This window comes from Styela clava, chromosome 4 (genome assembly GCF_964204865.1).
Source record: "Styela clava chromosome 4, kaStyClav1.hap1.2, whole genome shotgun sequence".
Classification (NCBI taxonomy): Eukaryota; Metazoa; Chordata; class Ascidiacea; order Stolidobranchia; family Styelidae; genus Styela; species Styela clava.
The window spans coordinates 19678853-19706798 of record NC_135253.1 but is presented as its reverse complement, the minus strand read 5'-3'; the positions used below and the strand labels follow the sequence as shown (position 1 = coordinate 19706798).

At 35.7% G+C, this 27946-nt stretch overlaps 2 protein-coding genes across 4 annotated transcripts in view; both read right to left on the bottom strand.

Annotated features, from left to right (window-relative positions):
• Window positions 1-107: 107 nt before the first annotated feature.
• LOC120326349 (uncharacterized) lies at window positions 108-6310 on the bottom strand. Of its 2 annotated transcripts, XM_078111771.1 has the most exons (7): window positions 5771-6310; window positions 5243-5432; window positions 4546-4671; window positions 3958-4135; window positions 3289-3477; window positions 2862-2972; window positions 108-780 (listed from the first exon to the last, which is right to left on the bottom strand). In XM_078111771.1, the coding sequence occupies exons 2-7, from the start codon at window positions 5395-5397 to the stop codon at window positions 580-582; spliced, it is 960 nt and encodes a 319-aa protein (XP_077967897.1). In that variant the 5' UTR covers window positions 5398-5432; window positions 5771-6310; the 3' UTR covers window positions 108-579. The 2 variants fall into 2 exon arrangements, with proteins under 2 accessions (XP_077967897.1, XP_039248555.2); XM_039392621.2 differs by having other exon boundaries at window positions 5243-6310.
• Window positions 6311-8311: 2001 nt separating this feature from the next.
• Window positions 8312-27946, bottom strand: part of LOC120326364 (uncharacterized) — a 92564-nt gene continuing 72929 nt past the window's right edge. Inside the window, exons 1-7 of one of the 2 annotated variants that reach the window (XM_078111772.1) lie at window positions 12485-12597; window positions 12026-12142; window positions 11258-11362; window positions 10730-10846; window positions 10245-10361; window positions 10044-10082; window positions 8312-9780 (exon numbers count right to left, since the gene is read on the bottom strand). In XM_078111772.1, the coding sequence (XP_077967898.1) occupies window positions 9640-9780; window positions 10044-10082; window positions 10245-10361; window positions 10730-10846; window positions 11258-11362; window positions 12026-12142; window positions 12485-12589 (741 nt within the window). In that variant the 5' untranslated portion in view covers window positions 12590-12597 and the 3' untranslated portion in view covers window positions 8312-9639. Of the gene's footprint in view, window positions 9781-10043; window positions 10083-10244; window positions 10362-10729; window positions 10847-11257; window positions 11363-12025; window positions 12143-12484; window positions 12598-27946 lie in introns of those variants that run through there. The other variant, XM_078111773.1, reaches the window with a different exon arrangement.

Below are 27946 nucleotides of genomic sequence, written 5' to 3'. Positions count from 1 at the left end.
CCCCTGGAAATGCTTCGCGACCCACTGGGGGTCCGATGACCCCCGGTTGAGAACCACTGGCTTAGCACTATGAGTCACACCGCCTCGCCTTGGTTTGGAATCCTTTATTTATCCTACATCAGCTGAGTAAGATGTGAAATAGGCTACGTGCTGTTCGATATTGAACTAATAATATTATATATAATAAAATATTGTACATAGATATATTTACATGTCTTATATTATATATATGAATTAAAAATTTAGTGAATCTACAAACAAATAGCGAATTAATATTATATATAAAAAGAATTTTTTACCAAATTTGTTATTGTATACTTCAAATTAACGAAGAAGAATCAAAATACACATGTACGCAACGAGGTTCCCTTTCTAATCGTGCTTAAAAATTCATGGGCCCAAAACTTCAATTTCCGACTTAGTCCTGGGAGATGGTTTGATTCGAAAATGCCAAATTTGATAACGGCTATTCGTCCGAGATAACAGCTAATAACCAATTTGTTGAAATCATATTTTTGCCTTAGTATGAGTTTTCTAAAAATTAGGAAACGTTGTAAAAAACATCGCTGTATATAAAATTCATTGGTAGAACAAATCGCCAAAACGTTTGTTGAAATATTCCAAAGAAGTCATCACTTTTCTTTCGATGTTCTTCGGTGGAGAATCCTTAAACTCTAGTTCTCTGAGTTCGACTTCATCGTCAACCGAAGCAAAATAAGCAACTGTTCTTCGTATTTTTGATCTTTCCTCTTTATCATTTGGCACAATTACTCGATGTAACTAGACATTGAAATAAAGCAACAATCAGAAACTAGTTGAAGAAATCGGGAAAATGTGTGCGATGATTAAAGTGCGAAACCATTTTGGAGGTCTCTTTGGACTATGGCGTCCGAATTATTTCAAATATTGAATCTCTCATTTCGAAATGCCAGACAATAAAATGGTTCAAGAGTCTTGCTGCACACTAACACAAATATATTTCTGTAACGTTTCGTCTGACCAAGGTCAGACTTCTTCAGACATACATAGCGCAAAAGCATAGAAGAAGGATAAGTAGTTAGTCTCGCAGAAACCAAATAATCAGCGCAATAAAATGGATTCATTGTTTCACGTCGAAATAACATATTTTTCGGTCATGGCCATACCTATAAAACAATATTGCGTTCGAGTAGGCTTGCACGTAATTGACAAAAATCAATTCCGTAATTACGGCCTAATCGATTACGTAATGACCCCGTAATTGCGATATTTTTTTCACACTTTTAAACCTATCATAACAACCAAATTAATCCACTTTTATTCCGAATGGGACATCAACAGTTGGGACAGTTTGGTTTTCATATTTCCGCCAGTACTACACGCCGGCGACAGATGCTAAAGACAAATATCAAGGAGTGAATTCAAATTAATTTTATTCTGATTTTTATCTTTTGTGTTAGCTTTGATTTTCCTTTATCAACTTTATCACCCAATTTTATGTGATCAATTTTATCATTACCAACACTGGTAAGTGGTAATATATTTATGAAACGATAGTTGACTTTTTTAAAATCATATTAACGTATTAATACGAGTTTCGTATTAAATAAAAATTCCGGGTTTCTAATTTATAAATCAACGACGAGCGTATTCTCTCGTTTGATTATATTTGCGCTTGCCTCGCGACGAAGACTTGTTATTGTACCGTTTTTCTAAATTATCCGATTTAACTACCTAGTTAGCATTTTATAATAATTATTGATGCCGACTTATTTACGATATTCCGATTACCATGCTCCATTTTACATTAAATCATTTCGCGGCCTAAATGTTATAACATTATTTGCGATGAATTTAGATCAAATATTAATTATTTGCGTATAATTTAAATACCGTACTTATATGACATGCCTTCTCCGAAAATACAAAGTTATATCGCAAAACAATGCATTTGGTGACATTTATTTTGCACTCACGAAAATATTAATTTACTTTTCTAACTCAAGTCGACACAAGTTTGGTCGAGTGCCGGTGGTATTTGAGTCGACGATAAATCAAAATAAGTTGCCGCATTTGGTAAAGACTTGAAGATATTGTAGAGACATATTTGGCCGAAATAAGGCGAGGCATTGTAAAAACAAGGCCAAGTCCGGACAGATATATAACGATAAAACCGGTAACAGAACATCAAGATTTTGTAATAGAAAATGGCTCTCGCACAGTATAAACATGGGAAATCCCGTCTTTTTGTTGTTTCTCTGCCGTCTGAATCGCTTTACCGATGCCGAAAAGACTAAGTTGCGTTGGTTCATTACGCAATTTCTCTTCCGTCGTCATATTGCTGTTTGATAAGCGCGACATTAATTATCACGGCATTTACAAATAGACCATGTTTGGTAAGTTGTCTCTTACATTCTTTAGTCATTTCACCCGAAGAAGTTGAAACCAGGTGTGTTGGCGTCCATCGGTCTCGACACAATTCTATCTATCCCATATCTACGCTTAATATGTACATTTGCCATGCTAGATAAGTTGATAATAGGTTAGTAATTGGCATAGCGTTATGCCTTCTCCATCTGCGTAACAAGAGAGATAAAAACGGCTGCGAATACCGGAACTCTAACTTCTTCTACTTTTTAAACTTTAATTTTTTACAATCGACGGAATTGACTGCTCTAAAGAGAGATCGATTCAATCGCGAAGCGCTCCACCAATAATTACGAATTTACGTAATTCGTAACTTCGCTTCCGTAACTCGAAATAATTCCGTAAATCCGTAAATTACGTGCAAGCCTACGTTCGAGTATATTTTGGAGATATGTTAATTTGGTTCAGTATTGTAACCCTATTTAAAATTCCATTTAAACTGATGTTTGAATTACCGTAGACTTCAATCGTCCCCCGCTCCAGAATTCTATCATATCGCCTGTTATGAGCAGGATTGTATTCGGAATGTATCTGACATCTTCGAAGTTTCCTTTGGAGGTTTTCATCTAGGGAATAAAAAGTAAGGTTGGGTTGAAAATAAAAATTAGTTCTATTCTTGCAGACAAATTCATTTTGTTTTGAAATAACTGAACTTGTTATAAAACTGGGCCCACAAATTGTAGGCTAATATCTGTATGACTGCGTTGTTGCCGAAAGGCTTAGCCATACACTATTAAAATCTGCAATATCGACACACGTGAAATCGTCTGATATAATGCAAGAGAGTAGTTGAGCTTGCCTCAACGTGGCAATTCTGCCTGAAATATTGTGAAGAAGAAGATATTTTTGAAAAGTTCAAAGGTGATATTCCGCAAATCGAACCTGCAGTCCCCCAATACCGTCATTAAACAAGAGAGTTAACGTTGCAAAATCCGTATGTTCGCCAATTCTTGTCTGGTTTTCCTTCAATGAAACTTCCTCAGTAATAGCTGGATAGCGCAAAAGTCTGATTCCAGTTCTGTTTCCCTCGTGTCCAATTAGATTGTGAGATTTACAAAATAAATCGGCGTCCTGTTTGAAAAACAAACAAAAAGCAAATTATATCGAAAAATGCCTTATTCGGTTTTTGTTATTATCTACGTGTAATTTAGGAGCTGTTGATGTTAATATATTTTGTTACAAATGACGCGATGGCTCAGCGGTTGAAGTGTTATAAGTTATTGTCTTGGCATCGCAGATCAGACATCTCGGATTCAAACCCAATAGATACAAGTATATGAAGAAAAGGGCGTATAACAACAAACATTTAGAGATTGAAAAAAAGTATGAAGACTTAAGTAAGCTCTGACGTAATTAAGTTGCTATGACACGTGGATACTATCTCATGGGAAATACAAATGTGTGCCGTTTATCATAGGAATCCATGGACAAGACTGAAAATAATAGTAGCCCCGTGCATATCTTCGGATATCAGTGGCCGCTAATCAGGGACTTGTTCGGAGTGAAGACGTGATAAAAAAGAGAAAAAATATGCATCGTTGTACAAAGTACCTTCAAACTCATTCCTCTTCCGAGTGCTTTGAATACACGGAAAGTCAATATTTTACAAAGCCGCTGAAACTCGACTACGTTTGTCTTCATATTATCGATATCAGGCCACTCGTTGTCCGCAGTCCACGCAGGCAACCGGAAACCTTCGTTGAAATCTGATGGCCTTTCAGGGTTGGACCTGTACGAGTACACGAGAATAAATTTTAAATTAACAAACCTGAATGTTATTTGTATTCAACATACACATACCCCGTTGAGCAAACAGAAGAGAGTCGCATTTATCAGTCGGACCTGCTGTTCGGTACGACTTCAGGTTGAAAAATCAAAATATTGTTAAAAAAAACTTCCATCTTCTTATAATCCGATGGAACTCACTCAGAACTTTATACATAAATTTTGAAACGTCAAATATTACTCTAGTCATCAGTTGCGTTGTGCGTTACCAATTCGCTGCGGTCGTTTAACTTCTAAAACAACAAGTACGGATTCGTGCGGATCCCTCCACTGAATAAATATATTTATATCTTATACTATTTACTTTGTCAGGTCAATGAATAGTAGCACATTTAAAAAAAAAAAAATACTCACGTTACGCCACCCATTGGATCATAGCATAAATTGGGAGCAAAACCCTTGGAACAAAACTTCATTTTGTATTGATGAGGTTGATCAAAGAAAATATCGGATAATCTGTATATTTCGTCCAGAATTGCGCTGTAAAATACCTGTTCATTAGCATTATTTGATATTTTGAAGGTATAACTAGTATTGCCAAACAGACTCAAAATAGCACGTGAATCTGAAGCATTTTTGGCCAGAACTTCTAGAACTGACGCGTATCACCTCATAACCACTGGCTTGCCACAAACTTTCGAGTGATATCAGTTTATAGTTTTGTGGCTGCTGCACGTTAAAGAAAGTATGCAAAATGTCGAGCTCTCCAGAAGTATGTGTACCAATGTGAAGGTAACTAATATTGTTCGCCTAATTTACATCAACAGTCCCGAACTCGTAATAGAACTAAAATAAGGAAAATCGGAACAAAACTTTGGCCTAACCCTACTCCGGTACACACACTACGGGAGTACCAAATGTTGGTGACCGTACATTTGAACCCACGTACATTGAAACCCATGTGTACATCCGCGGGTTCAATCTATATGCGGGTGCTAAAACCCATGGGTTCAATTGTACGTGGGTTCAAATGTAATGGAACGCCAAATGTTTTATATATATATACCTACGTGCTTTGAGCAAAATGTCATTTCAACAAATAAAAACTCACTTTGGCATTCCGTGATTTTCGATATAAGCAAATCCTGATGCTGCAAAGGCTTTGTATAGTTTAGTTCCAACTGCTTCAAGATCAGATTCTACGAGAATTCCATCGTTTTCCAAGTGAAGTCCGCAGTTGTTAAAGTCTATTATTGGAATATCCATATGTGGCCGTACCTCGTTCTTACTTATAATGAGTGCTTAGACAACAACAGTAATAGTGTTCAGAATTTAGATAGGAAATTATATGTTTTTAAAGATAAATTAACCTTTTATTTCGAGTTGGCACGGTAAGGAGATTTTCGTATGAAATCGAAGAAATGAAACTATATATACCAGATGTAGAACTCAAAAATTGAATGACTGATTTACACCAACATCAGATTTTATTATTTCTGAAAATGTGTGTATATCAACTATTCATATGTAGCCAACTGAATATATATGTATAGAGCAGATTGGCTTGAAAAACAGATCAAACTCTAAAAATGACAAGCCATGGAACAGCGATAATAACAGTGCAGAGTACGTTTCCCACCTGTAAATGCTGATTATACATAAGATGAGCTACGTGCAATCCGAATACAGTAATCAATAAAGCTCGTGCAATTATTTTCAGCTGGCAACGACAATCTGCTTATGAACTAGATCTTAACGCAGCTGTATTACAGCATCGACTTCAAAGTCGACAAATGCAACTTGCTGTTAAGAGAAAACTTGTCTGGTATATATTTGCGTTCGAATGCTCACTCAAGCATGCATCACCTGGAATTTAGTAACTCGCGCGAGTACACACAATACGTGGTTTTGTAGAGCAAAGTTTACCAAGCAAAAATTAGATTGAATTTTCAGTGCTTTTTAGAAAGTCGATTATTGAAATCTTATTAAACTAAGATAAGTTTGAATGAAAATGAAAATCGAAGATAAAACTTGAATGTAAAAGACCGTGAATCATTTTACTTTCGTGTTCCCCAATTTTACCTGCTTTTTATTTACTGACTGAAAATAGAACTTTAATAAACCCAATATTTCCTGAAGCTGTGCAGTTTTGCAGGCTTCACAAACTGGCGCGCGCTTTAGAACGAGATCACGTACACTGTTTGTTTTATAATTGATCCATGATGTATTTCAATTACAAATCACACAAAGTACACTTCTTTCAATCTTTTTTTCTTGATCAACAATGTTTTCACAAAAATAAAGTTTTCATATCCACAGATCAGGGTGACTCCCCAGAAAACCTCATATTTACTAAAATCCCAGGACGCTTTGCACTAAAGTTACGTTACGTTCTGCTGTTAAGCAACCTAGATTACTCACACTTTTGGCGCAATCATACACAAACAGAAGTTTAAGTGTATACAATATTAAAAAAATTGATGGATTTGATAATATGTTGATGGTTAAGTTGGAATTACAAAATGGTCGGTTTCCAAAAGGAAATTCCATCACAGCAATGTTTTGTTTAGCCAGAACTTATCCCCTGTTTGGGTCAGGTGAACATCCAAAATAAGGAAAAACCTCAATACAAGAATGTAGTTTAGGTATTACTACGTGCCAATTGAAGTATCAGTATTATTTTATTCAAAAGAAGTGACGCTTGTGGGAAATATTTTAAGATATAAATCTTTCATTTGTTTCCCGAAACAATTGTTAAGGGCATCGGGATTAAAAATTGTAAGTACATATTCTATCTAACCAGGGCCGGATCGTGGCTTCTAGACAATCTAGTCAAGAGGCCCTAAGTACTTAAGATTATGGTACCCAACATATAAAAAAAATCCTAATAATGAAACTGGTTGTCCATGTCATCTGAAATTGAATGGTAAGAAAATTTCAGTGTGCATTTCTAATTAAGGGCAAGTTACGATTAGTTTGCAACAGTTCTTTTACCTTCAAACATAAAAAGGTTATGATACTCGAGAACTTGATTTCAACCGGGTCAATTTCGAGGTCCGTGTGGTCTGACCAACTCGAATTATTTCATTGCCACTGAGGCAACGTTGAAAAATCGCATATGGGCTCCCTTTTTCTTGGTGCCTCATATAAATAAGCACGTGCCTATTTTGCTTGATTTATGGTTAATCCAGCACTGTATCTAACATACTAACAACAATCCGTCATTTAAAAAAACATGCCTAACTGATAACTCTGATAAGATCGTGCTCTCAGGGTACTCCAGTAGTGTGTGTACCAGATTAGGGTTAGGCCATAATTATATTCCTATTTTCCTTATTTTAGTTCTATTACGAAGTCGGGACTGTCTGTATTAGCTAAGTATTTATGATACCCCCCCCCCCCCCCGCAAATTCTCACGATATTAGCACAAACCCCCCGAATCCTATTATTGCTCAAGGCTCTTTCCATATAGTGATTAAATAGGTGTGTATTATTAATAGCATGGGACAAATATGATACTGGAAAAGCTCCTGAAACATTAACAAATATTATTGCGTTATTCGCCACAAAGTGGGCCTTTAGATCGTTTTGTTAAATAATTGGGCGATCCCGAAGTGTGTGTACCAAGATGGAGGTAACTAACTTTGTTCAACTACTTTACATCAAGTTGTGTAAAGGAACTGAAACCTATAGGCAGGGGGTATATTCACTTGGCTAATAATAAAGACAGTCTCCGAACTCGCTATAGAACTAAAATAAGATAAATCGGTGTAAAGTTATAGCCTAATTCCAAACTGGTACACATACTATGGGAGTACCAATTATTGTAGTTGTTGTTTGCATTATTGGTATTTTTCTTCTTCTTGTTACAGTTGTCGCTTTTCTGCTCAACCGTACTGTACCAATTGATTTGAAATTTTCGAGAGTTGAAATTGGTGGTGTCGATTTTTTTCTGTGTACTCTGTGATTTCTTTTTCCAGACGCGCAAACTGTTTGCTGACGTAAAACTATACATTTTTATTCAAGTAAGTTGTCATGAAGATGTATTTGGCAACTTTACTTCTGAAGAGGTTTTAGCCTTCCCGTTAATAGCGGCCACCAATCCGTACTGTACTGACTTGCAGAACCACCATGTGAAAGCACGTATTACTGTACGTGCATCCACGAAATAAAATAGAAATTTCATACTAGTGATATTTTATTACTTTCATCTACATTGGTATTCGAAGCATTTCAGACACAAAGTAAGTAAGTAATAACATTATTACAGGTTCAAACTACTACCATCAACTACAGCACTACCATCTTACAGTTTGCCATTCTAACCAAGTATGAAATGTCATTATAATATCGATGCACAAGCATAATACCATGTTAGTATTACAGATGAACGACTAACAAAAGAAGAAAAAAGAAAAAAATAGATTGGTTAATGTTACATTTACGTACATAAACTACATAAGGTTTTGCAGTTTGGACTTCTTAAATTCATCTAGGGCAGGCGTGTGCAACATTTTGTAGGTGGACCATATAACCAACTTCAGACATCCAGCCGGGTAAAACAAAAAATTATTTTTTTCATGTGCACAACAAATTGAAAATAATCGAATTAAAAATTGAACCAGAACGTCACGGGAAATGCAAGATGAGAGAATGCTGCTATCGCTTAGCCTTCCAGTAATAAAGACACCTGGCAAAGATTTAACAAAGCGACAAGAGCAAAAATATTTATCCTTGCGGGCGCATTTTAAAACATAAACTGTCGGATTAGGATTTATGCTCGATGGGGAAAATTTGAGTGTTGACAGGGGCCCCGATGATTGGCTTAGCGTGCCGGGCTGTTGCCTGCGGGCCGTCTGTTGCAAATCCCTGATCTAAAGGAACTGTCGATTTATATTTCAATTTTATCTGTAAGAATCAAATTTTTTTATTGAATAACTGTGATCAGGGCTTGGGTAGCAAACGAGAGCTTTTATAATTATAAACCAATTTATTATACCATGGACGAGATGGGAGCATGGGATATGAATGCATGATGTCTAACATGCAACCAACACAGTCAAGTCTAACAACAAACTAAACATTCTACAGCATGGGTTTTCCGACTTTTGGTGTTATGGAGTCCGTGAAGAGGTTGACCATTATTCACGGAGCTCCACAATGAGTTTATGCCAATAAAAAATACGGCACATTGGTACTTACACAATGTAAGGCGTTAACCAAGGCGTTAGTTGAAATATGACTTCATCCATTGGAACTTATAGACAACGCCATATTTATAATAACGTCTAGTTGCAACATTTCGACTCTACCGATGGCAAATGTTAATTAGCCAAGTCAGTGTTTTAATAAGTATAACTCGCGGTTTCCGTTAAGAAACCTTGAAGCTCCGAATAGAGCACTTTGAAAATCTATGTTTTATACTCTAGTCTAAAGCACCACACTAAATAAAGACAAGACAAATGTATAAGGTCAGCATTAGAGTGTATGGGTCGAGCATCGAAAAAATTACGCCATTCCAATCATTGGGAGAGTGGACTTCCCTATGGCAACTGCTGCTTCGCCTCCTATCTTGACTCCGATTGCAGGAAGACCGAAGTAGGATAAAACACCCATAGTACCTGCAGCCTTGGCGTAATCCATGAAACCCTGTAATATTGAAGCGATGGTGAGAATCTGGTTGATACAATGGCCTAACTGGCCCTACTAATTTTTTAACATCTTTGGTAAAATTAACATCTTGGCGTTTAGATCCTCATATTTAACATAAGTCATCATTATGCCATAAGTTAAATTACTTGAGAAAAATGCGATACCCTATTATCAACAGTCCCGATTATTAAATATTTTCACTTCTAAATGCGACGTGTTGTATTAAAATATGCATATCAAAATGGGTAAATCACACTTACCCATTGTTTTACACTCTTTGTTTCTCTTAGCAGATGTTCCTGATTAAAAAGAAAGGTATTCAGATGATGACTTATACTTTATTCTATCACAAATTCTGGGTACATTGAATTGGTGTCTTTTACATAAAGTAACTAACATAAAATGGACAAACGCATTATAAGCACACTTTGTCACCTCCATATATTTTATCGCTGACTTACAATATCTCTGTCGTTTTGCTTTATTGTATCCTTGAAGTTTTTGTTGTCAGAAGTCAACCTTTCGATTTTGTTCGACAAATCAGTTATCATTTTACTATATTCCTCTTCGCGCTGTTCCTGTAAAAATAACTTTAAGAATAAATCGGATAAAAGCACTTTATTATTATTTTCTTTAAATTTTATTGCGCAAACAAAACACAAAATAGATCAAACGTAAATTGCTTTTCTTCCTTTTGTAACGTTTACAAGTAAAAATGTTGGATAAATCATCGGGATGAAATAATAGAATTGGTAGTTTACAATGTTAACTATTCCGTGCCGTGCTTCCCCGTAGGATTGAGTCGTTTTGTCGGCTTACCTTTCCCATTGGCTTTGGAAAGAATCCTAATTCTGAAGTTCACACATGGTCGTTCTAACTAACACATCCGCATTGTCTTGATCGCCTAAAGCGTGGCATGAAAGAAAGTTTCTAATCTATTACTTACTATGTATTCGTCTTTTTGTTTTGTGGTATTCTCAAGATATTCGTTGTGTGATGTTATCTTTTCGATTTTGTTTAACAGATCTGTTATCTGTTTCCGATTTTCCCGTTCGCGCTGTTCCTGTAGAAAAACATTGAATATGAATCAGATAAAAAGCACTTTATTACTCGTAAAATTCACTAGAGCTAGAGTTCCCTCTAAATTTTATTGCGAAAAAAACACAAAATAAATCAAATCAAAATTAAGTTTATTTTCTTTGTTACGACGACAAGTAAAAATGTTGGGCACATCCTGAGAATGAGATAATAGAAGAAGTAGTTTACCATGTTACCTATTCCAAAAACTAACATTCGGACGAGGTGACGTGCTTCCCAATAAGATTTAGTCGTTTTATCGGCTTACCCTTCCCATTGGTTACGAAAAAAATTCTAATTTTGAAGTTCACACATGGTCGTTCTAACTAACCAACCTGCATTGTTGTCTCAATCGCCTGAAGCGTAGCATTAAAGAAAATTCAAATCTACTACTTACCATGTATTCGTCTTTTTGCTTTATGATATTCTCAAGATATTGGGTGTGCAGTGTCAACTTTTCGATTTTGTTCAAGAGATCAGCCAGCTGTTTCCGATTTTCCTTCTGTAAAACTAACTTTAAGAATAAATCAGATAAAATAAACTTATTCGGGATGATGATAAATAACTTATAATTATTTATTCGTATAATCCAATAGAGCAGGGGTGTCAAACTCGCGTAACTGTAATACAATTTTGAAGACTTTCAAATTGAAATTGATTATTTACACAGAAAACGACCATCTACATAAACTAGTTTTAAAATATTGCAAATTTTTCATTTTAATTTTGACCCAATTATGGATACACCTCAAGTAGCAAAAGAATACGTGAAAAACACACTCCAGTGATTAGGAAGAAACGCAAAGTACATGAAGAAGGTCGCATTTTTCAATAATAAAGGGAGTTGCGAAATTTCTGTGCATTTCTAAACCACATTGTTTAATATTTCGCTTTATCAATACAATGAAAAAATACAATATAAGTAGAGATTATCAGAATAAGCACAACAGTCAATATGACAAATTTAAAGATTAACTTCGAATCATGAAACTGTAGCAGTTAAAAGCACAGCTAAATCAACGGCAAATCTGTTTCAAAAAAATCAGTAAAAGTAACATTGCCACTGTTACAGACAGCTATAAACTTAGCCAGATGATTGCAGTCTCTGGATAGGCTTATTCTCATTCTGAAGTCTTGGTTGTTCATATTCGAATCCACCACCTACTATGTATTCGTCTTTTTGTCTTAAGATATTTTTAAGATCTTCGATGTACAAAGACAACTTTACGTTTTTGTTCGAAAGGTCAGTCATCAGTTTCTCATTTTCCGCAAGTCGCTGCGCCTGCAGAAAAAATAATATTCAGAAATTTTGATAAATTTGTGAAGCGACCACACTGTTGGAACCTTTCGGATAGTTCATCCGCTCAGACAAATTTGCAGACATTGTTGTAAACATTTGCTCGTTTTCGTGGTTTTGCTCTCATATGTCATTTTCTAATTTAAGTATGTTACAAATAATTTTTAGGTTCGTTGCGGTAATCGAAAATATTCTCGAAAATTCTGTATTAGACTCGACTAAAATTAGCTTAGATTATATATATCTATATCGTGTACATGCCAACCCGAAAATTTCCAGGCTTTCGTATATAACAGTGAACCGCAAAATTTTTCTCACACATCTCACCATTTGAGAGCAAAATCCTGTTATCTCGTACGAGATTCCACCGACAGTAATAAGAAAAGCAGAAATGAATATAACAATTGTTGGTTTTGAAATTTTATTGTTCATAGATCCTTCAACCTAAAACAAGAAATACATAATACTGATAAATTATAAGCTAATTTATTTGGGTTATATTTTCAAATTTTGCTTTATTGCTAATTTTGCCATGGCCGACTGCTCGACCACAGAAACATTTTCAAGTGGGCCACGAACCTATTAAAAATTGCCAGAGTTATCGATCGATAAATCAATTAATTTTGGTTGTAGAGGCACCGAATGATGAGGTTGTTTTGCACTACTGAGTGGTGACTTACATTTAAATTATTGAAATGGAAGTGCCTATATTTGGGCAAAGAATTTTTTGTTTTGCGGCTTTCCGAGAATATACATAAACAATCAGTGTGTGTTCGTATCAAAGCTCAAAAGCAGGCTTTGATAAATCTCAATTTTTGGTGAGATTGTAATCATACGATCTATGTAAATGAAGAATATAAACGACTTTTATAGTTGAAAATATGACATGATGGAAATAGTCAACTACAGAATACCTGTAGGATCTTCGGCTCCAATTCCTGAATTTTTGTGTTGCCGATTTTGATAATGGCGTTTGTTTCAACGTTAGTTTAATCAACTAAAAAAAGAATCATCTGTGTATCAATGCTAGCCCTATCTTTGTATATGGTATATACTATATATTCTGTATATAGTATTGTTATATTTTGGTTCTCCCGAAGTATGTAAACCAAGATGGCGGACGTCGAAACGTAGTATGTGTAGGCCATAATTTCAGGTATAAATACTACGGCAGTCACTTGGCTAGTCCCTAAACTCGTAATAGGACTAAAAAAAGAAAAATTAGAATAAAATTATTGCCTAACCCTTATCTGGTACACATATTAGGTTCCGGTGTCCGCCATATTGGTTTCATATATTACGGGAGCGTCATATTTTAGGTTGCGTTCGCCTTCCTGCACTCTCTGTAAATGAAAAGCAAAACTGTGTGCGCCAGACTGCCTGTTTCTTTTCCTGTAAAGTTTGCTGTCGAAACAAGATCTTTGAAAAAATAGGCTTGCATTTCCTATCACATTAACTGTTGAATAATATTATTCTGTGAAAGGTAGCTATATATATCTGAGATATTAAATGACTCTCTCATTTAAATAAATTTATTAATCTTCATTACCCTGCCTGTAATTCTATTGCTAACACTTTGTCCCTTAAAACAACGACAACCGCGGCGTATGATATTATTTGAACAAGCGGTTTTGTCTGAAACAATGTTTTAATAAAGATATCTAGAAATGGGATAACGAATGTAGCCACACCTCTTAGTTATTCATTGCCTATTAAAAACGCAAAGTTGAATAGATTTTGCAGTTAGTAGTATTTAGACGTATGATGTTTTACATGTTTCCTGCTTTTTTTCACACCACGTTTTATTTTGTCCATATAAAATAGCTCAGAGGAGGTCTAGTTTTGATGCGCTCCACGCTTGATAAGTAACTTTATATTGTCGATATATTTTAGTGCTGCTTTTTACGTCTGTTCTGAAACGCGAATTTCATTTTAGGGGGTTTCCCGTGGCGATCATGAGTGAAAGATGAAATATTCAGCGTTAATTTACGCGGAAACAAGAGAGCCATGTTCAAATATTCGGAAGCGATGACGAAAACGAACAATATCAATTTTTTTACAGAACCGGTAGTCTTCTTTATCAAAAGAATCCCGACTTCACTGACCAACAAATCGCCAACTTACGCCCAACGCCCATATTACGTGATGGCCAATATTGTCAATTATCATTGTAATCAATTACACTTCGTTCTTCTGTACGTCATCATCCCACAGTGTCTCATATTAATGACACCTAGATATTTATGCAAAGGATATTGGATATTAAATATATTTCATCTCTGCCGTTCTACGACGGAGGAAAAAGATTTTTGCAAATGAAATGATTTTGTAGTGGCACATGAATATTTTGTATATAAAATACTTAGCGACATAGTAGTGGCTATTATCCTATCAGTGCGCTTTTGACTCTAAAAGGAGCGTGCGCGTATCAGCACTCGCTTGCGACGGCACTGGTTCAAGTACTCATGACCTTGTTTTAAGCACATTCGTCTAAACTGATATATCATTCACAACTAAATTATCGAAGCAATACCTGGCGAAGCTTTTATAACGCTACGAATTATTTTAGTACAATTTTTTGGGATACAATCTTAGCAGAAAAAGGCAAAGTTATCCTCATAAAATATTTCTTATTAGTTCATTCACTATTAAACGCACAAAATTAAGGTTATCATTTTGTATTTTTCTAATATGATTTACAACTGGTTGGCAGATTCACTCGATAGGAAGATATTATGATTAAGCGTTGGTGACAGAACGCGTGGACTTTTTTTGAATATCCTAATCTGTTTATGTGTTAAATGCTTTTGCACAAACACGATAATAAAATAAACTATCTTGCCATTCCTCTTGAATGACTTGACTCAACATTTGAAATTTGATGTGACTCCGACTTGATTAAAGGCTCGAATTGTCCATGACCTGACTTCCATAGTGTTTTTGTATGGTTGCAACAATAGAGACAAGAATAAGTTTCGCCTGAATGCTTCAAGCTCTACTGATGTGCCACTCAATAAATATAAACTTCATTATTATCATATTTACTGAATATATCATTGGATAACAATTCATAAATGTATATAAGTCACGTTATACAAGTAATAGGATGAATAAATTTCAAATTTGCGTAATCAGAGAAATGCTTATATTATATTCAAATCGGACGGAACTGTGTATTATTAACGATTCAGGAACATTTCAAAACACATTTTGATGTTTTATAAAACGATATTCATGTAAATAATTTCACAGCTGTTACATTGTTAAAATTTATAACATATATTAAAATTTATTCATAGTTTTTTTTAAAGAGCATTTGCCTCTCATAATAATAACTATTTTAATTGAAATATGATATACTGGATTATGTTGAGGACATTTGAAACTTAATAGTTGTTAGTTGAATGCTTGATTTGTCGACATTCCGGATGTGTATATACAGGAAACTCCGTCAATATATTAAAAAAAATTATCTTGTAGTACGCTACGTTTTCTAAATCCTGCTTTTTTTGCCAATCAATGTTGTGATCTGTTGAAGGGGGTCATTTTAATTGCTCGCTGAGGTGTTCTCCTTCCAGTCTCTAGACTCCATTTTGTTTCCTAATGTGAACAGAAAGAGAGTCTTCATGCTGCATTGCATACACCTCGCCATTTCTTGTTTACGAATTTGAGGAGATTTTGAGACTAAAGATACAATCGGTCAACCGCCCTTTATCGTTAATCACCGTAGCGCTGTTACAGGTTATGCTCAATAAACAAGGAGATATAAGTATGACGCCAGATAGATAGCACAACTTCCATTCAGGGTCATCCTGGGTACGTTATTGAGCCATTCTAAACGAACATGAAGAAAACGGTCGGAATACTTCAGTCTTTTTATTTGAGTTAGAGGCCTCGGGATTGACTTCGGCTGGTATGAGACCTTTAGGGCTCGGTCTAGATCCAAGCAAGGCATTGATTTTATTTCGTTCAGACTCGATTCTTAATGCGAGTTGAATCGATTCATTGGATCCAGTAATAGGAATCCATTGAATAAATGTAAAATCATAGCCAAATAGTGCAATTTGTTTATTAGACATCTCGTAAGAAACAATCAATTTATTATCCACAACAAAAACATTAGCATCCACTGGCATGTTATGTAGTGAGCAAGCTAGTGTTTGCCATTGTGCCTCGATATTTTCAGGATCGAAAATTGAGAATTGGTGCAGCCTCGGACACAAAACGTATATTTTTTGTCGATATAAAGTTGCTGATGAACCGTGTTTAATTTGTTCTGCCTCAAAATTTTGCCATTGATTATCCTCCAAATCGTAAATTCTCAGAATCCCTTCTCCGAAAGCATATACCCTTCCATTAAGACTAGTTACGAAGAATTTATCTGTTATACAGCATCCCGGTAGATCAGTTTTCCAAGCATTTTCAACTATGTCGTAAAACTGCATTCTTGATTGACCAACAAAGAAAACTTTGTCTCCAAGTACGGTAACTTGTGCCTTTGGATCAAACATTTTTAAATCTGTTTTCTTCACCCAGTTGTTGCTCTTACTTAAGTAATACATTGATTTGTTGGTCAGAACACATAACTTGTTGTTTATCGCAAATATTTCCCAGACTGAAGGATTTGGAAATGTTGGAATACTGAAAAACTTTCTCTCGGCATATCGATAACCATTGATAGTTCCATCCTTTAACATCACTGCTATGGCGTTATCTGACTCACGCTCTTTACCTTCGGAGTTGAACACACCGTCCATCAATATCGAAATGCATTCTAAATTATCTACCATTAGAACTTCCTTTCTGATGGTTTTTTCGATGAATTCATGCGTTAGCTCGGAAAACTTTATTGATCTCAGTAAAGTTGGAAAATTTGTTGTTCGTGTTTCATGGTATTTAATCCATTTAAGTACCGCGTTCCATCTCAATTTTTCAGGAGCTAAATATTCCGTATTTTCTGCAAGAAATATCATCAAAGCGTCTGTCTCAGCAAGATCAACAAATTCATCTCTAGTAACAATTTGTTCGAAATGATTGACTAAAAATTGGTTGACGAAATCCGAAGCTTCTTTTGCTATGTACTTGTAATTGTTTGAAAGTATTTTCACAAAAAGGCAATTTTCGACGCGTAGGTTTTGCATCAGGTCATCTACGCTTGAAAACAGTCGCCGACAGAAAATTTCGGAACGCTTTGGGCAGTCTCGTATCATTGGGTCTTTGTATATGTTTTGAAGCAGAGTTGGAGATGGATAGTTTTCTAATGTAATTAATTTTAACACGTCATCAATGTGGCAGTTTCTTTCGTCAACATCATAATTTATCCAAATTTTTCCAGCCTTCCATGTCATATCATCATTTTTTGCATACTTGAAAATGACATCTAAAGTTTCTTTTGCCGAAAGGATACGAAATTTTTCAGTCAACATGACAGCATCAAAATTTTGCTTGATGTAATTTTCAACTTTTGTTTCTAAATCGTTACATTGGAACAATTTCAACAATTCTGCCGCGGAAAGACACGTATCTGGACACAAGTTTTCTTCGATGCGGTCAAAACAAATTTTTGTGAGTTCATCAATTTGCATCACACTGGCTACGTGTAATATTTCCGCAGCTGTTTCGACTGTTACATCTGATTTTCCAGTGTACATATAATCAATGCATTTTCCGACAGCAAATGCGTCCACCTCTTTCATTTGAACAGAACCTTCTTCATTTTCTTTCGTGTTGTGTGAGAACATAGCGCGGAAGTAATCAGAGCAACCAGCAAGCACGGCGCGGTGTGCTCGAAAGGAAACTTCACCAACGTGAATTGTAAAATCTTGAACAATGTCCTGATCTCTCAGATCACGTAGGGAAGTTAAAAGCAGATCTCCATGACTTGGTCGGTTTGCATCCGTAACTTTGTCGTTAGTTATTGCGTTACTGTCTGGAGCGTCCATTGAAAACTACGAAGAACTATGAGCTAATATAGAATGTGTAATGAATCACCGTTGCAACTTCAAACATACATTAATTTCTGGAGCAAAAATGGAGAAAACTAAGTAAAGTCACCTGATAATTAACTAGCCTAGATGGTAGGAAGGAGTACGCAGTTTTCTGGTTTGAAATTTTTTTCCAATTTATTCCACCAAAATAGGCGGTAGATTTGGCTGAAACACTATCTAGAATACGTATGCGACGCATTTTACATATATAAGTTATTTAAGTTGTAATAAATTTAAGATACTTTCTAGTCGCTGTTGAATTTTATTAAAAACAAGACGGAATAATTCATATTTAAAATGCTATAAAACATGTATCGAATGGAGTTTGTTTGTATTTTGGTGCTTTCGTTTTGAAAATATGTGCACAGCCTGTTTTTGCTTCAATATTTGAAAAAATAACCAAATCCTATCAATATATGTTGAAATGCTGCTGGTAATTGTTGATATTTTAAATTGAACTGGCACTACTATTGTCAGAAAATCATAGTGAATTTGGAAATGAAGCGCTTTGAAGTAGTTTCTCTTTGACTTAGACAAAGTGAAGTTTCTAAATACTTATTTGTAATATTGATCTCTGTGTTCGGTCTCAACAGTCAGTCATACGTCATATATACAATATTGCTAATTTCAAGTTAATATTCTGAAAATCTATAATAATATATTTACAAAACTATCCAATAAAACAAATTCTGCTAACTGATACACGAGGCTATAATCTCTTAGTCAACTGAAGCCGCGTATTCAATTTTTATTTATCATGAGAAATTTTACCACAGAACCTTAAACTTTTCATTTATAAGTGAGTAGCAGACTGTCTATCCTTGCCTTTTTTATAATTTCGTTTATAGTATACCAATATAGCATCAAAACCCCTCATTTATTAACTGATGAAAACAAAGGTATAATTTGTCAGTCTGCGGTCAGTCAATCTTGGCACATCACATCTTATCCCCACTCTAAAATCTCATAGAACCTTTTTGATATGAGTTCACAAATGTTGCTCGAGATATATGGTTACTATAGGATGAATAGCTGCTGTAGTATTCAGTCTGAGTCACAATAGTTAATGTTCAACAATACATATTCTTCCGAGGATATCTTTCAATACAGCCATTGTACAAAGAGTTGCCATACGCATCACTATCAAAACATTTAGCAGATTGCTACCACGTATTTGCGTGTGTAGCGCGATACATTGGCTAGCAGTAAACGATCAAATGCAATATTAATATTTTCATGGATGTATATTTATGCCATACATATACATGCTTTATATTTACTCTCTACTATTTGGAGTCGACGAGGAAGTCATAGCTTAGAAGTCATTATATCAGGAAATAGCACAACTCATCTGCCATATTAGCGAGTCAAAGGTAGCAAATCAACATATCGGAAAATAGACTAAAATTTATAAAAAAGGCTCTTTGAATAATTGCCTATTAAAATCAGTAATGGCTCAACCAGCATTTCTCAAGTTCTACAAAGAAAGTGCGGGTCCCTCAGCGATCACATAGGACAGGTTACGGTGGTCTGAGGCCGGCCCAGCCGTCTCTTGCTATGGTCATTTGCAAACCCTAAGAGCAAGTTATCGTTCCAAATTACAGAGCATAGACACCTAACAACACGACTCGAATATAAGGAATAACACATGAACTCTTCTATAAATAGCTATGAAGTAGATGAATTTTTAATCTTTCAATGAGGTACTTCTACATGCCTTGGTTTGTGGCAACATACTATTATTACATGCCATGGTTTCTATTTCGCTTCCGTGGTACCCCGTCACATGTCATTGTTTTTGGCAGCTCAAAAGTCAGCCGCTATGGTTTTGCGGCAGCTTCGGAAGCCACAAAGTGGTCGTGACTTGACTTGTGCCTTTTTGTGCCCACATATATTAGGCCTATCCTCCTTTTTAAAATAGCAATTAATTACAATAAAATATCTCGTATAGAATTTGTTCATTTGAAGTATGGAAAAACTAAATTATGATGGTAACTACATAAAGCAGGGGTGTGCAACCTTTAATACAGGAGGTCCAGATTTGAATAACTGGTTGAACCCGCAGGCCGTACCTTTATTTAACATAGGCTTTCAAAACAAAAATTAGGTTGGGACATTGTAACTTCACAGATATAGATAATAAATTGGATTCAGGTATAACGTTGCAACGCAAAGGGATTGGAATAACTCGCACATACCAAATTAAAATCTCTTTTTACGGACAGCACATCATTCATAATCGGCACTTCTTTGCGGGTCGCTCAATTTTTTCCTTGTTGGCCGCATTAAGCCCGCGGGCCGCAAATTGCACACACTTGACATAAAGTATGGGTTCACCTCATTCAATTATCGTGACGTCATTTGCAAACGTGTTTTGAGTAATGAATCCCTAACACCATTCTAATAACGAAATCATTTGGAAAAGAATCAGTCAGGTCTAAAGAGCAAAGATATCGAATACTTTCAAAGACTGGAAGCAGGTTTGCGTCAACGTCTTGACAACACTGGAGAGTTTCAGTACAGTGATAGGAAATTGATTGAAGTATCTTTTGAAATCCACAACTAGGGTTGCCACTTCTGGATACATTTTTTTCCAAATCGAATCTCGAATCAAAAATTTTCGAATCGAATCTTTCCGAATCTGATTCCATTAATTAAGCTTTTTTTTTATTGCATGCGTATATTATTTGCTCAAAGTCACAAAAAAGCTCAAATCTGAAAAAGAAAAACTTGAAAATGGAATATGCTAGTAGACAGCGAGGATGATAAGGTTTTTCAGTGAATAAGCCACACTTATTTCCATCATGATAAAAAAGATCTAGGTGTCATATATATCACCAATAAATGCATTGATGGAAAACTTGCTGTTGCAACTTATCTGTGAGTCTTACAATACCGGGTTATTATTGTGTAGCTTTACACATGCAGTACTTCTTGTATCAGGATTGGGGCAATTTGATGAAATTCATATGGCAAAATAAGCAGGGAACAGTTGTACTGTTATGTCATGAACACAGTAAGAGCACTGCTTTCCCTTGTCCCACACCAGTATATGTGACTGTGGTATTTCACTTCCTGTTATATTGAATTAAAGCGGCCTTATTACAGATTTTTTATCTTCAAAATTTTAGTAAAATGTTTTATATTTATGCTAGCAGCATAGAGTAATACGACAAAAACATTCTAATTAAATCTGATTTACTATAAATGGGAAATGCTTGCAAGAATCTGCTTGGAAACGATAAAATTAACCACGATTAAATTAAATTAATTTCGAGAAAAACAATTGTTCAACCGACTACGATTGCGAACAAAAATTTCCATAAATATTAGAGACAAAAATATTAGTGGCTAACAGAGTTATTGGCAAACTCGGGATTTATAATTATCGTGGACTACGTTTAATTTCGTAATTCAGAAAGCCCAAATGTACATAATGGACGCCGCGCTGACGAGCGATAATTGGTCGACGCCGTATCTCGATCAAACATGGTCGCTGGGGCTAAAGTAAGACGACATTCGCACGGTATGCTTGGTCTGGTATAAAATCTGACACGTGTTGATGTAAAACAGTGCACAAGTTACCATTCCTCAAGTATTATCTACTCCCACCTGTCCGTTGTGTCATTTGCTGAAAATAATCCGAAACGATTTATACCCGCTTGTATCGCGCTAACAAAATTAAAAGTAAATACTACTTTTTTATGTAACAGATGAAAAAAACGTATATGTACTATTACATGATGTCCCCCTGATTTCGTTTACCGCCACTCGAGTGGAAGCCTGAAAAACGCAAAAAAAATATTTATTTTAGCATGAGAAACATGATTGTCAATTAACATTGCCGACCGATGAACTCATTCAGTAATAGTTCTCTTCAAATGTACGCGAATTATTTCACTCAGAACAAAGTTTAAATTAAATTTCAATCGAAATTGAATATTATCTAGACGTCGTTGGCCAATTCTTTATTCCATCATGCCTGGGCGTACCATAACTTAGTCGCAGCGCAGGTGTGCTGTTGAAAATTTTCATCAAAATTATCACGAGATTTTCGGGTATACGATCCATTAAAATTCGCGCATAATAGGAACTTAGGCCATTCAGTGGAAAACTGAACTCGCAGTTTGGGGAATATTACGCCACACATCATCTCGAGTAATGCGTAAAAGAGTGTGTTGTGCTAAACTTAAAACAAATGACGGCAGATAAGTAAAAAACGTCAATCACGAAAAATTCATTTACATTTATTTTCGTCCCGTAATTTGGTGTTATTTGAAGTGCCGCATAATCGCATTCAGCAGATTTAACGCCGCCGAAAAACAACGATTAACAAACGTTCAATGTTTTTTTTTCGGTTCCGTAATTTGGTGTTATTTGGAGTGCCGCATAAACGCATTCAGCAGATTTAACGCCGCCGAAAACAATGTTAACAAACGTTCAATGTTTATTTTTTTCGGTAAATCGCTCTCTTTTTCCGAATCGCGTAAATCTGATTCGAATCGATTCGAAAAAGATGCGATTCGAATCGATCCGATTCGTAAATCCAAAAGTGGCATCCCTGTCCACAACATTAGTTAGATTATTGCCAAGCCAAGTGCCCGGGCCGTGGTCAGGATTGTGTTAAACGAACTAGGTGAAAAAAGGATAGAGGCAATCCCTTTGTCAGGCAACACATTTCAGAAAATAATCGCTGATATGAAGAGTAATATTAAAGAGCAAGTGGTCACTGACTTTGAAGCGAAGTCATTATCCGGATTGAACGCTTTTCAGCTTGATGAATCCAGAGATATTTCTTCAGCATCTCAGTTTAATGCTTTCATTCTTTACGTCATAGAGGAAAGAGTTTAAAGAGAATTGCTGTTTGGGAATTGAAGATCACCACAAAGGAAAATAACGTTAAGTCTAAAATAGAGCACATTTTTGAAGGGAACATAAGCTGGATGAAATTATGTGGAGTGTGCAATAATGCCGCACCGGCTATGCATGGATCGAAAAGCGTTGTTTAGACCAGTGGTTCTCAAACTTTTTTTACGCGACCCCAATTTTCATAAAATCAAAGCCTACAGATATTCGCGACCCCGCAACTAAAAACGTTCAACAACTTCGAAAATCAATTAATTACATCATTTAAGTGGTCTTGTGTTTCACTGCTCGAAACGCTTCGAAATTATGTATGAAACGTCTAAATACCTAATATTGCAATGGGGCGATGTGGACAAAAACACGTAGCCTACTGGTCGATTTTAGACACGTGCGCGATTTATTACCAAAGCGCTTTTTTAACTGATCGAAATCTAAAGTGTGATGATTTCTCAGCCAAGACACCGCCTGGCAATCAACGCCATACTTGTCAAACACTAACTAAGGGCCGATCGCCAAATAAAGCAAATTTGCTTTGTATATTTGATATTCAAGCGGTAAAACTTGTACAAAATAACAAACCAACATAATTTCTCGCAGCCTGGAAAAAAATCCAGTTCGCGTAGCAACGGGTGGAACACTGGTTCAGCTTCCAGTTACTCATGAATGGAAGATAAGGACTAAGGTCAATTACTCATTCGAATGTAACATGATCAAGAATCGATTAAATGGAAATATTATTGGCGCTGGTAACACTGTCAATCAATTACATTTACTAATACTGGTATCTGCCGACCAGCTGGAGAGTTTAAGTAGCCTTCCACATAAATATTGGCGTCGTTTGGACAATATATGGTCGAGTTATTGCTGAAAATAGTGACCTTTTGTCATTTTTCGGTACACGCCGACCAGCACAAATTTCACTTTCCAACTTTTAAATCCTAGTCACTTGTGTGTGCATGTTATAAGAAATAAGGCGACCCCGGAAAATCTTCACGCGACCTCACTCGGGGTCGGGACCCACAGTTTAGGACCACTGCCCTAATATAACGACATCGGCGGCGTATGATATTACTTGAACAAGCGGTTTCGTCTGAATCATTGTTTTTATAAAGATATCTCCAGATGCAATACCGAATGTAGCAACGCCGCTTAGTTATTCGTTTCCCAAATAGCGTTATTCACAAGCTCAACGATAGCAGCGTTTAGAAGCGAGACTTCAAAAAAGCTTGTGTATTGTTGAAAATAGACAAGTAGTGTTGAAAATAGACACGTACACTATTACGAAAAACGCAAAGTTGAATGCATTTTGCAGTCAGTAGTATTTAAACTTGTTCATTGATGTTTTTTTTCTTTTTCCATTTCACGCCAAGCTTTATTTTATATTTATTTAACCTATCTCAAAGCAGATCTAGTTTTGATGGGTTCCACGCTTGATAAGTAACTTTAAATTGTTGATATATTTTACTGCTTTCTTTTTCGTCAGTTCTAAAACGCGAATTTCATTTTAGGGGTTTCCCCCTGGCGATCTTGAATGTCTGACGAAATATTCAGCGTTAGGTCACGCGAAAACAAGATAGCGAAACGAACAATGTCAAAACTTTTACAAATTTACAGTATCGGAGGTCTTCCTCATAAAAAAAAATTCCAGCGCGATTTAACAAAGCGCTTTTTCAACGGATCGAAATCTAAAGTGTGATGATTTCTCGGCCAAGACACCGCCTGGCAATCAACGTCATACTTGTCAAACACCTAATTAAGGGCCGATCGCCAAATAAAGCAAATTTTCTTTGTATATTTGATAAGCAAGCGGTAAAACTTGTACAGTGCACATCACGTCACAGTTACACGTCATTCTTCTGTACGTCATCTTTCGACAGTGCCTCATATTAATGACACTTAGATATTTATGCAAATGCTGAATATTAGATATATTTCATCTCTGCCGTTCTACGGATCAAAGAAAACGATTTTTGGCAATGAAGGGTTTTGTAGTGGCACATGGATCTTATATGTATAAAATACTTAGCGCCATAGTGGTGGCTATTATCCTTTCAGTACGCTTTTGATTGAAGGAGCGTGAGCGTGTCAGCACTCGCTTGCGACGGCACTCTTTCAAGTACTCATGACCATGTATTAACCATATCCGTCTAAACTAAACTGATACATCATTCACAACTAAATTATCGAAGCAATACCTGTCAAAGCTTTTATAAAGCTACGAATATTTTAGTACAAATTTTGTGGATTCAATCTCAGTAGAAAAGGCAAAATATCCTCATAAATTTCATGTGTTTTGAAATATTCAATATTCTTTTTGTTAGTTCATTCACTATTAAACGCACAAAATTAGGGTTATCATTTTGTATTTTTCTAATATGATTTACAACTGGTTGGCAGATTCACTCGATAGGAAGATATTATGATTAAGCGTTGGTGACAGAACGCTTGGACTTTTTTTGAATATCCTGATCTGTTTATGTGCTAAATGCTTTTCCAAAAGACGATAATAAAATAAACTATCTTGCCATTCTACTTGAATGACTTGACTCAACATTTGAAATTTGATGACTCTGACTTGATTAAAGGCTCGAATTGTCCATGACCTGACTTCCATAGTGTTTTTGTATGGTTGCAACAATAGAGTAAGAATAGGTTTCACCTGAATGCTTCAAGCTCTACTGATGTGCCACTCAATAAATATAAACTTCATTATTATCATATTTACTGAATATATCCTTGAATAATAAATCATAAATGTATATATATAAGTCACGTTATACAACTATTAATAGGCTTATCAAATTTCAAATTTGCGTAATCAGAGAAATGCTTATAATATATTCAAATCGGATGGAACTGTGTATTACCGAATCAAGAACATTTCAAACCACATTTTGATTTTTTTCAATAAACGATATTGATGTAAATAATTTCATAGCTGATACATTGATAAAATTCATAACATATGTTAAAATATATTCATAAATATTTTTTACAGAGCAATTGACTTTCATAAAAGAACTAGCTGAATTGAGATATGATATACTTGGATGATGTACGGGATATTTGGAGCTCAATAGTTGTTAGTTAAATGCTTAAATTGGTGACGAATGTATATACAAGAAACTCCATCAGGCATGATATGGTAAAGTCTGGCAAATACATTTAAAAAATCATCTCGCAGCACGCTTCGTGTTCTGAAATCCTCCTGTTTTGCCAACTAATCTAGTGATCTGTTGAAGGGGCTCAGTTTATTAGCTTGTTGATGTGTCTTCCTTCCTTCAAGTCTCCAGACTCCATTTTTTTATGCAATGTAAACAGAAAGATACTCGCTACGTTGCATATACCACGTCGTTTCTTCGTTTACGAGATTGAGGAGATTTTGAAGCTGAAGATCGGCCAATTGCTATGCATCGTTAAACACCGTCGCGCTGATCTGGGACATGTTCATTGAACGAGAAAATATAAGTGAACGCCAGATAAATAACACAACTTCTAGTTATGGTGCTTTAGTGCTTTATTGGATCATTCTAAACGAACATGCAGAAAACGGTTGGAATATTTCAGACTTTCCATGTGCGTTAGAAACCCCGAGAGTGACTTTCGGTGGCGTGAAAGCTGGCGTGCTATAACTATGACCGAACGGGATGTTATATTCAGTTTGCCCGAAACTGAATGAGCTTACGGTTGTGGTTCGAACAGACCCGGAAACGCCTCCCATGCCTGGTTTTTTGCCAGATTTCATGATAGAAATCCATTGATTGAAAACAGCATCATATCCATATAGTGCAATTCGTTTGTCAGACTCCTCGTAAGAAACAATCAATTTATTATCCACATCAAAAACATTAGCGTCCACTGGCATGTTATACAGTGAGCAACCGAGTGTTTGCCATTGTGCCTCGATATTTTCAGGATCGAAAATTAAGAGTTGTTCGTGCCGCGGACACAAAATGTATATTTTTTGTCGATATGAAGTTGCTGAAGAAGCGTGTTCAATTTGTTCTGCTTCTAATTGCTGCCATTGATTATCTCCCAAATCATAAATTTTCAGAATCCCTTCCCCGAAAGCGTATATCCTTCCATTTAGACCAGTTACGAAGAATTTATCTGTTATATCGCATCCCGGTAAATCAATTTTCCAAGCATTTTCAACTATGTCGTAAAATTGCATTCTTGATTGACCAACAAAGAAAACTTTGTCGCCAAGTACGGTAACTTCTGCTTTTGAATCAAACATATTTAAATCTGTTTTCTTCGCCCAATTGTTGCTCTTATTTAAGTAATACATTGATTTGTTGGTCAGATGGCACAACTTGTTGTTTATTGAAAATATTTTCCTGGCTGAAGAACTTGGAAGTGCTGGAATGCTGAATAACTTTCTCTCGGCATATCGATAACCATTGATAGTTCCATCATTTAACATCACTGCTATGGCGTTATCTGGCTCACGATCTTTACCTTTAGAGTCGAGCACACCGTCCATCAATATCGATATGCATTCTAAATTATTTTCCATCAGAACTTCTTTTCTGATGGTACTTTCGATGAATTCATGCGATAGCTCGGAAAACTTTATTGTCCTCAATAAAGTTGGAAAATTTGATGTTCGTGTTTCATCATGCTTAATCCATTTAAGTACCGCGTTCCATCTCAATTTTTCAGGAGCTAAATATTCTGTATCTTCTGCAAGAAAAACCATCAAAGCGTCTGTCTCAGCAAGATCAACAAATTCATCTCTAGTAACAATTTGTTCAAAATGATTGACTAAAAATTGGTTGACGAAATCCGAAGCTTCCTTTGCTATGTACTTGTAATTGTTCGAAATTATTTTCACAAAAAGGCAATTTTCGACGCGTAGGTTTTGCATCAGGTCATCTATGCTTGAAAACAGTCGCCGACAAAAAAATTCTGAACGCTTTGGACAGTCCCGTAT